General features: G+C 53.6%; 3 protein-coding genes across 3 annotated transcripts; 1 reads left to right on the forward strand and 2 right to left on the reverse strand.

The window, feature by feature from the left end:
• Positions 1 to 1,280: 1,280 nt before the first annotated feature.
• HMPREF1541_06717 (uncharacterized protein) lies at positions 1,281 to 2,187 on the forward strand (the record flags this gene model as incomplete). Its single annotated transcript, XM_008721047.1, has 3 exons — positions 1,281 to 1,436; positions 1,490 to 1,884; positions 1,938 to 2,187. 3 exons carry the CDS (start codon positions 1,281 to 1,283, stop codon positions 2,185 to 2,187), a joined length of 801 nt encoding a protein of 266 aa, XP_008719269.1.
• A 1,251-nt stretch (positions 2,188 to 3,438) lies between these two features.
• Positions 3,439 to 5,132, reverse strand: HMPREF1541_06718 (uncharacterized protein; the record flags this gene model as incomplete). Its single annotated transcript, XM_008721048.1, has 2 exons — positions 3,439 to 4,946; positions 5,021 to 5,132. 2 exons carry the CDS (start codon positions 5,130 to 5,132, stop codon positions 3,439 to 3,441), a joined length of 1,620 nt encoding a protein of 539 aa, XP_008719270.1.
• Positions 5,133 to 6,397: 1,265 nt separating this feature from the next.
• On the reverse strand, positions 6,398 to 9,325 carry HMPREF1541_06719 (uncharacterized protein; the record flags this gene model as incomplete). Its single annotated transcript, XM_008721049.1, has 1 exon — positions 6,398 to 9,325. The coding sequence occupies one exon, from the start codon at positions 9,323 to 9,325 to the stop codon at positions 6,398 to 6,400; it is 2,928 nt and encodes a 975-aa protein (XP_008719271.1).
• Between the last annotated feature and the right edge of the window lie 2,512 nt (positions 9,326 to 11,837).

Raw genomic sequence — 11,837 nt, forward strand, 5'->3', positions numbered from 1 at the left:
CCAGCTCATCCCACTACCTGACAGACTGACAAGCATCATCGCCTCACCTGCATTGCACTGTTCGTTTATCATGGTCACCACTCTGGACCTCGAGGAGCTTGACAAGCACTCCATGCTTGCAAACTTCGGGCGGCCACTACACCGAACATGTTCACCGTCCGAAACATGCTCTCTGCCTCGATGACAACCGCCGAGCAAGTCGCGACAGCCGCAGTCCAGGCCACATTCATCCACGTCAATGACGATCACATCCGCGCAGCACCTGTATAACAGGCCATGTGTGGCTATGAAAGCTGTGGAAGAGAGACTGACGAGTCTCTGCGAATAACGCGCGTGGTAGAGGTCAAGAGGTTGATTAATGATGCTGAGGAGAAAATTCAGGAGCGCCATATGTCTCTCTTGGGAGAGCAGGGTGGCGTGCATGGCAGAGTCAGATTGGGGGTGCGTCCGATGCGGCGTACTTCATCCTTGCTCAGATCGATGGTGCGCTGGAGGAATACGACGAGCTCTCGAGCGTCCAGGAGCGCAGCAAGGTGGTGAAGGAGCAGGAAGGCGCCGCGAACAGCAAGAAAGCTGCTGACAAGCTCGTCGTCGACAATGCCAAGGCCAAGACTGCGCAGCATAGGGCATCGAAGCTTCCAAGAAAGCGACACCCGAATTCCAGCCCTTCCACCAGTGCATTGGGTGGCCGGATTCGCATAAAGCTGCTAAGAAGACCTTGACAGCACGGACCATGAGGCTACAGCTGGTGGGTATTGATGAATTCTCAACCAAGGCAACTGCATTACTGTACTCTGTCCTTCTTGACACGGTTTTCCTAGCATGATCGACCGATGCATACTCACCTGTTTCAACACAGCCTCAAACGCAAGATTGCAATGAGGTCTGAGCCAACTTCGACACGTAGACGTCGCTGTACTCGACAAGACACGTTGCAATAACATGGGCGTGTTAGCGAAATGACTATTACTGAATAGGTACCGCTGCCGCCCGTAAGCCCCTCCAGGCTCCGCAGCGGCGGGTGCAAGCGGGTTGGTTCCTTGCAGAAGACCCTGAAGTTGGGACATCCCACATGCCTCTTCCCCAAATTTCCGTCTGCAAGCGGTGAACGTCCTCCAGTCTGTCAACAGCATATAAAGTACTGCTCCAGATCTCTACGCTCTGCGAATTCTACTCTTTGAACTCTACTCCACCCTTCACAGCATATAGGCCCTGGTTCCTCGCCTCTCCGCTCCGAAACCTAGCCGTTGGTCTCTCCTCCCCCCTTCACACCATCAACAATGGCCGAACTCTTCTCCGACCTCACCGAGCGCCCGCTCAAAGAGACAGTCTGTCTCTTCGACGTTGATGGCACACTGTCCCCCGCCCGCCTACACGCCTCTCCAGAAATGCTGCAAACCCTCGCTGCTCTCCGTCACAAGTGCGCCATAGGCTTTGTACGCGTCCACCCTCCTCCATCCAAGACACACCACTAACCCACCCCCTTCAGGTTGGTGGCTCCAACCTCGTCAAACAAGAAGAACAACTGGGCACCCCTTCCATCAGCGTCATCTCCCTCTTCGACTTCTGCTTCTCCGAGAACGGCCTGACCGCATATCGCATGGGCAAGCAGCTGGCCTCGCAATCCTTCATCGGCTGGCTCGGCCAAGAGAAATACCAGCGTCTGGCGCGCTGGGTGCTGCGCTACATCGCCAACATCGAGGGCATCCCCAAGATGACGGGCACGTTCATCGAGTTCCGCAACGGCATGATCAACGTCTCCCCCGTGGGCAGGAACGCCAGTAAAGAGGAGCGAGACGAGTTCGAGGCCTGGGATAAGAAGACCAACACGCGCACCAAGATGATTGAGGCGCTCAAGAAGGAGTTTCCGGATTATGGACTGACGTATTGTGTCCCTTCCCATTTTCCTCTATGCTTCTCACTAACGCCGACCGCAGCTATTCGATCGGCGGCCAAATCTCCTTCGACGTCTTCCCCACCGGCTGGGACAAGACGTACTGCCTGCAGTACATCGAGGCCGAGAAGGACGTGTCCGGCATCGAGTACAAGAACATCCACTTCTTTGGCGACAAGGCGTTCGAGGGCGGCAACGATTGGGAGATCTACAGCGACGAGAGGACGATCGGGCACTCGGTCAAGAACCCGGAGGACACCATTCGCATCCTCAAGGAGACGTTCGGCATCTAAGCCTAGGAGTACTTGGGGGCCACATCGGGGGAAGTGGAAGTGGACAGGAGGGAGGTGATAGACCGACAGTCGGGATGCATGAGCCGGGGATTTCGAAGGGCGGGCTCCCAAGGTTATTTGTGCCGGCTCATAAGGGAAAGACAGGAAATTTGCAAAGTCAATCCGGCATCACTGACCGAAAGACAGCAGGCGAGGAGATTTAATCTCCTTTTCATTCAAGGGACGGGGTGCTGAGCTGAGCTGAGCTGAGCTGAGCGGCACGCACGGCCATTTTGGCAGCATTGCTTCCCATCGACCGGAATTCATGTGAAGGGAGAAAGAAAAAATAGACTATCCAGACCCATGAGGACAAGAATTCAACAGCGATTTGCTTGATGAACACTTCCGTGTCTGTCTAACGAAAGTCTATGGTCATTTCCGAGTGAGTGGGTGACGCCGTTGATTGATTGACTTGAGACACCGCGCTGCTATGCTATGCTATGCTATGCTATGCTATGTTATGCTGATCAATATGCTGCTCATAGGTACGCTCATTTCGACTTTGGCAAATGCTCGAAATAGTCTCCCTAGATCCAAAAGGAAAAAGGAAAGGACCTTGCTGCTCCGACGCTGTGCTGTGCTGTGTTGTGTGAAGACATAGTAACCGTACCCATGCATTCTCTCGCTCCACACCTTCCCTTTTCTACTGCGCAAATTCGGCCGTCTTCTCGCATAGGCAAGCTGTTTCAATCAAATGAACCTTGATCTGGCACTTGCCACACCTAAGAGATCGTGGTTAAAAGGATTGCTTGGCCGAATTCCTCCTCTTTGATGTCGCCAACACTATTCTCAGACTTTAATGAAATATGTCGTGTCTTTTTCGCGGTTCTGTCGTTGCCTCCCACTTCGCTTTGCCTGTGCTGTAGTGCTTGGGACATTTCTCTTCACAGCTGCGATGGTGGACCCAGAAGCTTCACGTGGACGCCTTTGGCCTCAGAATGGTTTGCCTCCCTGTCGGAGGGCTCCGTACGGAACTTCGTTCGTTCAATCCCCGTGGAGCCTTTCTGATGTATCGAAGCCGAGGTCTGTCTCCACACAAATGGGGGGCGCGGTGATGTGGAATCGTACTTCTCATGACGAGCCTGTCGAGTGGCGCGAGACTTCCTTCACAACGTCTGTTGTGATCCCGGTGGTGCAGTACTTCTGACTGTGGTCACTGAAGAGCCTCAGACATAATTGATATGCTGTGACTTCTTCGCGCTCTTTCACTCGTTACATATTCTCTCCAATTGCGATCCACGGATATCCTTCATCCACGTTCTTCCAGCGTCCATCCTTGACGGCCTCCTCACCAAGCATCACAGCAAGCAAACGGCAAGTATGGCTGCTTACAGCACATACCACTGCATCGCTGCTGCCGAGCACCTTGAGGTCCAGTAAATACGCCCTACCGATGAGTTGGCGCATTTGTACTGCCTCGTCCGTTGGCCGACTACGATAGTCTCGCTCATTCCGATGCTCCTCGCCCATTTCAGCCACCATTCGACTTGGTAATGGTGAGCCAATACGCTTCTGCCATTCGGCTTCTGCAGGTAGGCCAAGGTTCCAGAAGAGAGCGGCGAAGAAACCGCCTTCCCAACCTAAAGAGCCATCACTCAATGTCGATTTGCTAGCAAGGGTAATTCGCGATTGTGCGCGAGGATAGTTGAGCGGAGAGTCTGGGGCGTAGAATTCGGGATCGTCAGATGCGAGGATCGTGGTTATGGAGTCGGTCGAGAGGGTGGATGCAAGAGATTCGGCGGCTGATGAGTAAATCGTGGATGGTAGGTAGGCTCGGGCGTAAGTGAGAGTGAAGGGGTGGCGGTCACCCCTACGTACATGAACACCAACGACTTTAGAGGAGGGCGAACGGAGCTCTGCAAGGCGCAAATCGGCGTACTCGGCATCATCATCGCGTAGGTGGAAGAGGGTTTTGTAACCTCTGCGAGCCATGGCGAAAATCTCCGTCATGCTATACTTGGCATGGAACTCGGAGCCAAAGATGTATGGATGGGTCGCGGCGGAGACAACCAAGTGTTTTGCCTGAGCTGGGCAAGGTACTCGATGTGCTGGGGGAGGAGGCCTGCATTTCGGCTTGGGGGGAGCTAAGAAATATGAAGAGTAGCGACCGTATGCGAAATTCCTGTCGTCTACGAAGAACTCGCGGGATTCGGCTTTTGCAAGAGAATAGGAAAGCCAGAGACCCATGAGGGTAGATCCGAGACCAGCATCCGTAGCGTCGAGGACATAGATCAGAGTTCGAGAGCAGACTGGAAGGGCATATTTCGAATGCGCTTCAGGTGACGGAGGTAGCAGGCCACTGTGTTGTGCTTCATCCACATCAAGAAACGTGGTAGAGATATCATTCGAAGAGATGTGGTTGGCGACTTCTGGGACGTGAGCACAAATGTCGGCGTAGTCGGCAGCTTCAAGAGGGAAGCCTAGCTTATCTGGAATTGAGATGGTCCACTTCTGTCGGTTGCGCTTGTCGACCACTGCGATTGGGGTTGGATATTCCGGAAGTTCGGAATCGACGACTAGCTGATCGGGCTTGCTGGTTGCAAGGTATGATAAGGCTGGAAGTCGAGCGGGGTTACTGTCTCGTGCCGTGTGAACAACAAGGGAAGCAATGTAGTAGCAACTGATAATGATGGCCAGCCATGATAAAGTTCGCAACGCTCGTCGAGTATTGAAAGGAGGTGGTTTCTTGCCGTGACGGGGGACGAGAGCAGGCAAGGCAGCTGAAGGACAGTCAGCAAACACAGTCCAGATCGGGATTGGCAGACCCAGAAGTGCTGTTCGGGGATATACTCACGAGAGGGCAACGGTGAGGAAAGCAAGAACTGCTTCACCGAAAGATTCGACCGGTTGGGACGCGGAAAGTCCTTCAGAGCCCTTGGAGGCTGAGCTCTGCTCGACAAGAGCATGTTGTCTCCGTTTCTACCACTTTTGGTAGACCTCATTCAAACCGTGATTGTTGACATGAAGGACTGTAGCTTCACATAAATTTATGGTGCAGCCACCGGGGCTGTTAAACGTCTGAAGTCCGGCTTCGTTCTGGTTGTTGGAAAGGACGTCAGGTTGTGACAAAGGATTGTTGTTCAAACCAGCCACAAGCCAAGAAGCGACGGATTGAGGACCGGACCACACCAAGGAGGGGCCGGGTCTTGACCCAAAGACCAATGGACGGATGGGGGTTGGGAAGACAGAAATGAAGCTGTAACAGGCCAGATGCAAACAGAGGCCCGAGAATTTGAATTGCAAAGATGTATAAAAAGAACGGGCAGTTGTTCACGGGAGATGCGCATAGCCGGGCGGTTCAATTAATCCTGCAGGGGAGCCCGGCGTGACCTCTTGTCTTTTTCTATTTTCTTGCGATCGTCTGTAGCATGACGCAGTTGAAGCACGCTTTGGGAGCAATAAAAGCTGGAAGACAAGAGCCGCTCCAGGGCCGTGGCAGCGTTTCGAGAAGCAAGTGGAGGTTCAGCAGGAGCGATGAAACATTGGAGCGGGAAGGGGTACGCATCTGCCAGCCTCTGACTGGTGCGGAGCGGCAGAAGCGAAGGGTCAAGCCTTGGACATACCCGCAGACTACGTCGCCCTCGGTTAGCACCTACGCTATCTCCAATACGGCCTGTTTCAGGCACCGGCCAGCCAGGGGCTTTGCGGGTCCAGATCTTCGCCCCTCACCGCGCCCGTCATGTTGACTACAGGTTGGCTACAGACAGGCTGGTTACCGACCACGGAACGTCCAGGTACCGAGGTTGAAAGAGTGTGTAGCATTCTTCGGTTGATTGATGGGGTATCTAAAAACACAGATCAACCTGATAGCTGATCATCATCTACTCCTCACGTCTCGTCTGGCGGAGCTACCGTGATTGTCGCCAACCATAGTGCCTGCATAATACAACACGTCTAGTGCCTCGGTCCATATCAACATAAGAAAAGAGCTCTGGGTAGCCATGGAATACCAAAAGCTACCTCGCTTTCATAACCCAACCCGGTCCAATCATGGACCTGTCGTGAGAAAAAGTATTTGTCCTTGCACCCATGACACCATGTTTTCCTGGCCCCAACGGTCTTTCGCGGGGATCATTGTCGCGCTTGAACGTGTCGGCAGAATTGAAATATCAGAAAAGAAAATATTCGTAAGTCGTACAGCAGCGCCGCATTCTCTTTGCTCCGCTTCACTTCATGTTGTGCTCATGGTCTCGGGTTCTGCCACCACCTCAGGCACAACGGAATCCCGCAGGGAGGCGGCCATTGATGCCATGCCCGGGCTTGGTGCGCTCGAGTTGCGTCGCGAGTGTCGTCGAGACCCTACACGAGGTGGAGCTCGGACTGAGCCGGTTCTACCCTTGATCAGATGTCCACTCTCCACCTTATCCTGGATCATCTCATCCAGCATTTTGGACATCTCATCTACCGACTTGCGGCGCAAGTTGGGATCTTTTTGCGGAGAGAGTAGCATCATGGGACTCTTCGAGAGACCAGGTGACTTGGGCCCACTCGAGTCAGCTGATACACTCTTGTTGTCGATGCTGTTGGTTTTGCTGTCCTGGCTACCCTCCGGCTTGTGTGTCTTCATCTCCGTCTGCAACATGTCTGGACTGAGTTCGGCCGTCTCGCGCTTTCGAACAGCTGATCGAAGCGCTGCCACCGTACGCTGAAGGTCGGCAATCTGAGCATCCTTTTCATCCAGCTTACGTGCCATGTCATCGGCATCGGCAGGTTTGCTGTTGAAGCCCATCGATACTCTGGAGTGACTCGACCGTCGTGCCTGTAGTAGTCGCTTCTCTAAAGTTGCAATATACCGATTCTTGTCCTGGATATCACTCTGTAGAGCTCGGTTTTGTGCTTGGATGGAAGCCACGCCATCTCCAAAGTCACCTGTAGGTTCTTCATCGTCTTCATTCAAGGGCGAATATGAAGCTGACAGGTGGCCGGAGACTCTCAGACCACCGGGCAAAGACTGCATCGATGGTTGACGAGGGAACGAAGGCGTGACACCAAGAGTGGACTGGCTGGCTGATGACCGAAGCGAGCGACTGCCACTGAGCTCTCCCTGATCACCTGACAGGCGTGAATGCATTCCCAGAGCCGACACAGTGCCGCTGTTCACACCAGTCGACTTGGAACAAAGGATGAGCCGGTTCAGGTGCTCGATCCGCTCTTTCAAGGCAGTTCGGGCCAATTGCATTTCAAGCATTTGCTCCTCGTGCCTCTGGTCGGCTTCTTTTTCAATCACCTTCTCCTCTTTCTCCACGGCAGCATGTTGTTGCTTTTCAAGCTGGCTTCTCAAATTTTGAATCTCGGACTTGTAGCGCTCCAAGAGGCCAGCATTGACGCTGCCAGACTCCTCGAGAGCTCGCTTGGCATGACTGACGATGTTGTTCTTGGCTCGAGCGGCAAATTTCAGAGTATTGAGAGTCTCGCCAGTATGGTTCTGGGCTGTGGCAACGCTGCCGTGAGAGCCAAGCTGGATGGTACAGAGAATGGACACCAGAGAATTGCCCGATAGCGCACCCTGTAGTAGTCGAGTGAGTTTGCTGTCACGGTAGGGGAGATGCTTTCCATCTTTGTCGATCGGGTTGCCGTTCTTATCCTTGGTGCTTGAAAGTTTGCTGACTACCGTTCCAAGGGTGAGTAGTGATTTGTTGATGTGTGCACCTTCCGTCCGGCGCTCCTTGTCCTCCGCGGCTCTCTCCGAACCAGCCAGATCGATCAAGCTCAGAGTCGAAACTCTGACACCACCTGGAAGCATGCCAACCCGCTTGCCATCTTGCATCGATGAGCCAGAGACACGTTCTCGACTCTCCACCACAATCTGGACAACCGCATGACTTCGCGAGCTTCGAGAATTCCATTGAGTAGTACCCGTTCTTCGAGCCATGTCACCTCGATGGATGACGCGAAGCAATTGCGTTGGGCTTTGTACGATTTCTTCCTTGAGCGGAGTAGCGTAGACGCCGCGCTTAGGGTCTTCTCGTAGTTTGATCTCATCCTGCTGCTGACCAGGTCCGACTCCACCCGGTGGTGCAGCGAGCAGGTCGTGGATTTTCTCATTGTAGATCTCGAGGTAAGATACCCGGAGCAAGAACTCCCGGTGAGGTGTTTCGCGGATGTAGGAGAAAATGTCGGTGATTGCGAGAGGGATGACACCGGGGCTGGACATGGTTCCCTGCATAGAGAACGTCTTGCCAGTTCCTGTCATTCCGTAGGCGAAGACCGTGCCATGATAGCCTTCCATGACTCGACGAACTAGTCTCTTTGCGATAGAGTCGTAGACTCTCGAATTGTCGTCGTATGTGCCAAAGACGTTGTCATAGTGGTAATCGCCGCCTTCTTTACCGCGATATGCGATCAAAGACCTCCGACCATCCACCATCCACTCTCCGTCGCTTTGTGACTTGTCCTGTTGACCGACATCAGGTCGGACGCGAACACTGACAAGGACATTTCCTTTAGATTCCTTGCCACCTTTTGAGTCTCTGTTCGCAGATGGCGCAAAGTCGTCAATGTCTTTTGCCCGTCCACGTGACTCATCTCCATCCTCTTCAATGGTAGTAGCAGTGGTGGAATAAGAACCCTGGGCGGAGGAGCTTCGGCTGTGTGGAGGTGAGTGTACGCTTGATTGGGCGTCTGAGATGCGGTTCTTCGAGAGAGGTATTGTGTTGGCATCACCAGCCGAGTTCAGCAAACTAGGCGTCTGCGAACCTCGAAAGCTCGCTGTGCTTGCAATACTGGCTCTTGGTAGCTTCTTGCTTTTGGTCAAAGTTGTGCTGACATCTGAAGTTCGCTTCTTGTCGGCCAGAGAGTCACTCGAGTTTGGTCGCGAAGTGGGGGTTGGAGGTACGGGAAAAGATCCAATACTGGTGACTTTCCGTATGGTTTTAGAAGAGGGAATGCCGGAGGCTCGTCCTGATGATGATGCTGCCCGTGGTAGATCAGTTGTAGATTGTGAATGAGGTGTTGGAAGAGCGGACGGACGCGTCGGAGTCTTCAAGCGGGAAGGCGTCGCAGTTGGCGGGGTCTTGCGGGTAGAAGGTGCTTGAGGAATGGGGGGCAGAGCACCTTTCGGCGGGTCTGCAGCAGGCCGCGAGAGGACGGGTAGAGACATGATGGTTGTTTTGGAAACGCTCAGTTCGCTGACCACTGCAGAGCTTATGCGGTCTTCATCGGTCAAGTGTTAGATCCAGTCGGTCACTTCAATCTTTTGGATTTCGCGGCGTTCTGGTGGGGTAGCGACAGTGGTGAAGGAAGGAGGGACTGATGTCAATTGACGGAAGGATCTTTAGCGAGTGTGCGGGTTGCCGTGGTTGTACAGCAGCTGGTTGTGGTGTTCTTTCAGATTGTCGAAAATGATGCGCTTAGTCGCAGTGGAAGGAGCAGGGAACCAGCATTACAGCGGAATGCGGGCGGCGACGTCAGGCCATATATTATTCTCCGAGATCTGCTGCTCGTGGTTATTGTGTCTTGGAGGCAGAATGAGGCTCAATTGGTCGTGGAGGGTAAGAGGAATGTTGACTATGTGGTAGAGCAACGAGGGTGTCGGAGCCATACAGCGAGCAGAGAACGGGCAGAAGCAGCAAAGCATGCGCACGCACGAGTGACCAGACGGGGGTCGGTAAAGACAGGGGCCCATCCCAGCAAATTTCTGCGCAGGTATCAATCTCCAGCTAAGGGTGCCTTAGTGCCCTTTAGCCTCAGGCTAGAGACTGCCTAAAAGTTGCCTTTCGACGCCCGCACTGCCCAATGGTCGCACCTGTCAGCGTATTCGTAGCCTTAAAACCGGCGGCTTCTGGATGTGGTTTCGAGCAATTATTCCAATCTCCGCCAGCACAGGCTGAGACCTCTGAATGTAGCATGGCATCCTAACCTCTCAGCATTGCTGCTTCCGGTCCCTGTGTTCCGGACTTTTCGCTTGTGTGACAGGACTGGGATAATTATCGATAGCAAGTGGCCTGGATAAAAGGGAGAACCCAGTAGTACTACACAGCTTGGCGGGGGGATCAACATGCATCGTCGAGCATCGTCACAAGGCCGGGCCTCCGCTAATCACCCCTCCTAAGCCAAATTCCTCCTCACGAAACTGCCCTGGTATCCCAGTCCCCTGGATGCCATATGAAATGGTTCTTTGGCGAGCCTATCGCTTACACGCTTCTAAAGCATTCTTCATTTCGACTGTGCCCTTAACGAGATGAGACACAACGGGTATTCAGTGGCGACTTCCTGCCCCCTTATATCTGAACTGTGAAATCAAGTGTCGCGTCCACAAGATGCAAATCAGGGGCGACAGGTATGCACAAGCCATGTTAGTCCCGTCACGAACACATGTTGACAGGACGTGATCGAGCTAGATGACTTGAGCAAATGGAAGGCAGACATGAGGCCGGTGGCTTGGGACGGGGCGGCGACCATATTCGGTGTTCCTGTTGCTTGAGGCGCTAGTGCAAGGGACCCATTTGCCGCAGATAGTTCTGCTGCTGATCGGCTTTTTGGACAAGCTCGCTAAAGCACCCAGTGCATCTTCCCTATCTGCCGACTGCTCGATATCAACGACTCGTGAGCAAACCGTCATTTTACCCGAAAAACATTTCCTAAATACTGACCAGCAGGCTCACAGGCCAGACTGCAGCCGAACGAGGCGTCTCGTTGTCCGTACGCAGTAGGTATATCTGCGTCCGGACTCAAAACTACGAACGGATAGTGTCCCGATATTGTGGTTCCTGGTTCCTGGGCGTGCATAGCAAGGTTCGTGCCCCGTCGTCCCCGTCTCCGCGATCAAAAGTGACTTTCTATACGTGACGATCGCGCCCGCCGGCCCGTCCAGAAGTGGTTCGGCTTGGTTGACTACTGTGAAACACGGAGCAAGAGTCAGTGCAACTTCGTCGACTGGGTCTTCAAAGTCCAGTCCCGTAAAGCAGGCAAGACGTCAATGATCCTGTACCTCTCTAACTCTGTCGTATACTGCTCCAAACGGGGTGAACGTCTGGCGAGACTTGCCCACAGTCCTCCCAAAGCGGAATGCTTCACACTTCCGGAGATTTGAGAGATTCTTTGAACCTGCGTGGCTTGATGGCGCAGGAGAAGGCCCGTGACGAAACGCATAAGAATCCGATCACGTTTCGGCCGCGGTCCACGCACTCTCTGGAGGCACTGGATGCCCCCGGGCACATCCGGAGTATCTATGTGGGCCTGTCTAAACCACATTGCACCGTTGACTGGCCGCGTCCAGACGCGAGAGTAGTACGTTGCTTTGCCGCGTCCGCTTCACGTAGGGCCGCGTCGAGAACCCAGATCACGACGACGAATTACTCGTTCCTAGGCCGTGATTGGGTGAGCGCGAAAAATCACGAAAATATACTTCCTCAGTCTGGACAGAACGACACGTCGAGACTATCCTTTCAGACCATAGCAATGTATCTGCCTCCCTAAAGTAAGGTGCGTAAACACGGCTTGTACGATAATGATGGCCTGTCTTTTCGTGCATCACGCCTCCTTCACATGACACTGTGGAAAGACTGGTGAGTGACGACCGCTGTGACTGCCATCCGACCGCATTGATTAGTCCTCATGGTCATACGCCGGGTCCCCCAGTCGGGTGGGGGAAATACGAAGCCTGCTAGGAC

Source organism: Cyphellophora europaea (assembly GCF_000365145.1).
Source record: "Cyphellophora europaea CBS 101466 unplaced genomic scaffold supercont1.6, whole genome shotgun sequence".
Classification (NCBI taxonomy): domain Eukaryota; kingdom Fungi; phylum Ascomycota; class Eurotiomycetes; order Chaetothyriales; family Cyphellophoraceae; genus Cyphellophora; species Cyphellophora europaea.